We start from the raw sequence: 3,796 nt of genomic DNA on the forward strand, positions 1-3,796 counted from the left end.
TTTATCTTGGGAGAAATTAAACTGTAACCTCGGATACATGTGAGGGGATTAGATTTCTTAAAGAGAAGCAGTAGTTACTCGGATTAAAAGTATTTTTTCTATCTATTTTCTCTTGTTTCTGTTTTTGTTTCTGTATTTTTCACTAACCTTAATACAAGTATTAACAATGTTTTCACAATCTGTTAAATCCTTACCTATCGATCATTTTGTATATGACAGAGAAGCCACGATATGGCATTATATCAACATTGATCATCCGCAAAACTTAAACTTCATTATTTATTGTCCTCTCAAATTAAACATGGGTTTCATTATATTGATATTATTTTACAGGATCATACCTTACACGATTTGGTATTCGTGAAACTAATAAATTTATATAGGGCAACTTGAAAAACATAGTATATAATATGTTAGCTACATTGGCAGTACTTAGCTATATTCTAGCACTTGTCTTGAGCTCCATATCCATTGGGTATGGGAGATTTAGGTTTCCTTGGTTTGTACCAAGTTGCAGAATTTAGATAGATGGCAAAGTTTATGACTCCTAAGGCAGCAAGAAGCCAATAGAACAAGTCTAGCCTTCCATAATTAATATTGTCTGCAAGCCAGCCTTGAGCTGTAGCATTGGTTTTGGTCGCCTTCTTGATAACGGAGACTAAGAAGCTGCTAATGAAAAAACCAAGTGAAAGGGTTGTCAAGAAAAGGCCAGTACTCATTGTCTTCATCCCTTTGGGTGATTGTGTTATAAAGAAATCGAGTTGTCCGGTGTATATGAAGGCTTCCCCAGCTCCTACAAAGAAGAACTGTGGGATCAACAGGAATACACTAATTGGCAAAGTTGAAGTGTTGCGCCCCGCTGATTTTGCAACCGTCAATCTTTTCTGCTCTGCTAGTGCAGCTGCTGCCATTCCTATTACTGATAAAACAAGGCCAATGGCAATTCTTTGTAGGTTTGTAAAACCTGGAAGCCACACGCATCATCATATGATTAAGTTAATTAATTACTAGTTCACATAAATATATGCATGCAGCTTTACCTGGTTTTCCTTTCCATTTCTTCCAAAGTGGCATGATAATTCGGTCGTAAAGAGCCAAGGTGATTAAGATGGCTGCGACAAAGAAGACAGTGAGAGATCCAGCTGGAATTTGGAAGTTGCCAATTGTTCTTTCCATGGTAGAAGCTTGTTCAACAGAAAATGTAATCATTTGTGCGTAGGTGGTCCAGAATATTATAGTGGTGGCCCAAATTGGGAGCAACTTTGCCATCATTTTCACTTCCTCAACCCTGGTCACTGAGCTAAGCTTCCATGGATTTGGAGCAGAGCATGATGCATGCTCCTCGAAATCTCCTTCAGTTACGATAGCAGCCTTGTCCAATATTCTACATAGCCAGTATATAATTCAAGATACATACTAATTAAAATTAAGCATAACATATTATTTGTGTTAAATAATTAAGCTAACCTAAATTCTTGTGTGTGTTGGATTCTGCTAGCCTCTGGAGTAGACGTACTCTCGTAAAGCATGGCAGCATCATATGGGAGATCCAATTTCCTCTTCCTTATAGCAGCAACAATGACTTGAAAAATGTGGACAATGGGACTTCCTGCACTTTTCTTGTAACGGTACCTTTTAGAACCGAGAAGGAATATTATGATGGCAATGAACATGGATAGTGAACAAACACCATATGCCCAAATCCTTCCAACTTCATCTTGGATGTAAACAAGCACTGTAACTGCTGTCAAAGTTCCTAAGCTGATGAAGAAGAAGAATCTGTTGAAGAAATATGTCATTTGTGCTTTTTCCTTGTCATCTTTCTCATCAAATTGGTCGGTTCCGAATACTGAGACACTAGATTTTAAGCCACCAGTACCCAACGCTATTAGATATAAAGCTAAGTACAGTATTCCCATTTGAAAACCATTCGCTGGTTGGCAATTGAGATTGCATGGAGGGGGTCGCAGTTGGGGCAGGGTGGTGGCCACTGTTAACATCCCAGTTCCCTGAAGCGAAAATAGTACAATATATATATGATCAAATTATTCCAATATATATATATATATATATATATATATATATATATATATGTATGTATAAATTGTTTGAATATAAATTATTACCAGTGTCTGTATAAGAGCAAATAGTGCAATAGTTTTGTATCTGCCGAGAAAAGAGTCAGCAAGAAAGCCTCCAAGCAGGCAGAGGAGAAAGGAGGTGCCCATGAAATCTGTTACAATATTGGCTGAGTTTGAACTAGCCAAATGCATGGTACCACCTAAGTATGTCACCAGATTTACTGCTATTCCCATCGTTGAAAGCCTTTCAACTATTTCAATCCCTGCAAGTTACAACAAAAACAAAATATATATACATTGAGATGGTGAAACCTACTTAATTTAATTAGCTTTACGAAGCTAATACAAACCTAAGATAAGAGTAGCAGGTACCCAACCACCAGTTTTAGATTTATCAGCAGGGAACCCCTTGTAGTCCACAGCATCCAAACTCATGATCTGAAACAAACTAATTGTTTATCAACACATGAAAAGAATCAATTGTCATGATCGATGTTTTTTAATAATTAAACTTGTACTATTCACCTTTTCTTTTCTTTTCTTTTTTTCAACTTAATTTGTGAAAGAGTTGAGTTATTATGTATTGGATTCTTCTTTCACTTGTATTCGTGTATGTATATATGTAGTCACTCCCTCGTTTTATAGGCAAACGTTTTCGACAAAAAGTGTCCCTCCATTACTCGTTTGAGACATAATATCATTTGCTTGGTTGGGATTAGGCATATCCCATTTTAAACATGGAAGCTTCTAGCATTTCTCCTCCTTTTTTTAAAAAAATAAATTATTATAATGGATTGAAGTTAAAATAAACTTACTATTTGAACTTGCGTTTGCAACAATGAAAGTGAAAATTGGAATGAGCATCCCTCTCTATACATACATATACATAATTTTTTAAAAGCTTGAAAATTTACAGATGAATTTTTCTATTTGTTGAATTTTTGATAATGTACTGACCACTGAGATTCGGTGGGGTGTCATCTTGAAGTTATGAAATTTGAAGCTATTCAATGAAGATTTGAGCACTTTGATGATACTTGACTCATATTGCTTCGTAGGTAATTTTCTTATAATTTTGTATTACTCATGTACGAATTTAGGGAACGATATATTACTAGAGAGCGAAGTCACTTTGTTAATCAAATTATAAATTCTTTATCATAAAAATGTTCTAACACCAACTATGAGAAATCCTCTAATTCACATGTGATGTGTAACAATGTAAAAGTGTGTATAAATTATTTATGCACACAAGTCCTTGGATAGTGTGTATTAGGAAAAATAATGCATGTATTATCTTTGTGTATCACTAACACCTTGTTTGATACTCTTTTCCAATCTATATACACACTCCATTGTTTATTAGAATGTGTATTGAATTTTATACCATGCATGTTATTTTTAATACACCAAAGTAAACAATGCACAAATATATCTATGTACAACTAGTGCAAGCATAAATATTACAAGCATTACTAATAAAAACATTAGTAACATACTCTATTTAACATTATTTTTATACATTCTACCAACAAAATCTTACTATACACTTTTACATAAGATTAATATTATTATTAAGTATGAAATTGGGCGTATTATAAAGAATAGTTGAACAAAAGTAAGTTGAGTATACAGGAATATATATAAACTGAAAACATGTGAATACAACATATTGTGGTGGAAGGTGTATTTTCGAGAGCTATCTTATTTATGTT

The 3,796-nt window shown here is 34.3% G+C and overlaps 1 protein-coding gene across 2 annotated transcripts; it reads right to left on the reverse strand.

Moving 5' to 3' along the window:
* Positions 1-278: 278 nt before the first annotated feature.
* On the reverse strand, positions 279-2,838 carry LOC101268119 (protein NRT1/ PTR FAMILY 6.2). Of its 2 annotated transcripts, XM_010325266.3 has the most exons (6): positions 2,607-2,838; positions 2,432-2,519; positions 2,127-2,344; positions 1,468-2,009; positions 1,041-1,384; positions 279-964 (listed from the first exon to the last, which is right to left on the reverse strand). In XM_010325266.3, the coding sequence occupies exons 2-6, from the start codon at positions 2,514-2,516 to the stop codon at positions 444-446; spliced, it is 1,710 nt and encodes a 569-aa protein (XP_010323568.1). In that variant the 5' UTR covers positions 2,517-2,519; positions 2,607-2,838; the 3' UTR covers positions 279-443. The 2 variants fall into 2 exon arrangements, with proteins under 2 accessions (XP_010323568.1, XP_069142944.1); XM_069286843.1 differs by having other exon boundaries at positions 2,432-2,692.
* Between the last annotated feature and the right edge of the window lie 958 nt (positions 2,839-3,796).

Source organism: Solanum lycopersicum, chromosome 7 (genome assembly GCF_036512215.1).
Source record: "Solanum lycopersicum chromosome 7, SLM_r2.1".
Classification (NCBI taxonomy): Eukaryota; Viridiplantae; Streptophyta; class Magnoliopsida; order Solanales; family Solanaceae; genus Solanum; species Solanum lycopersicum.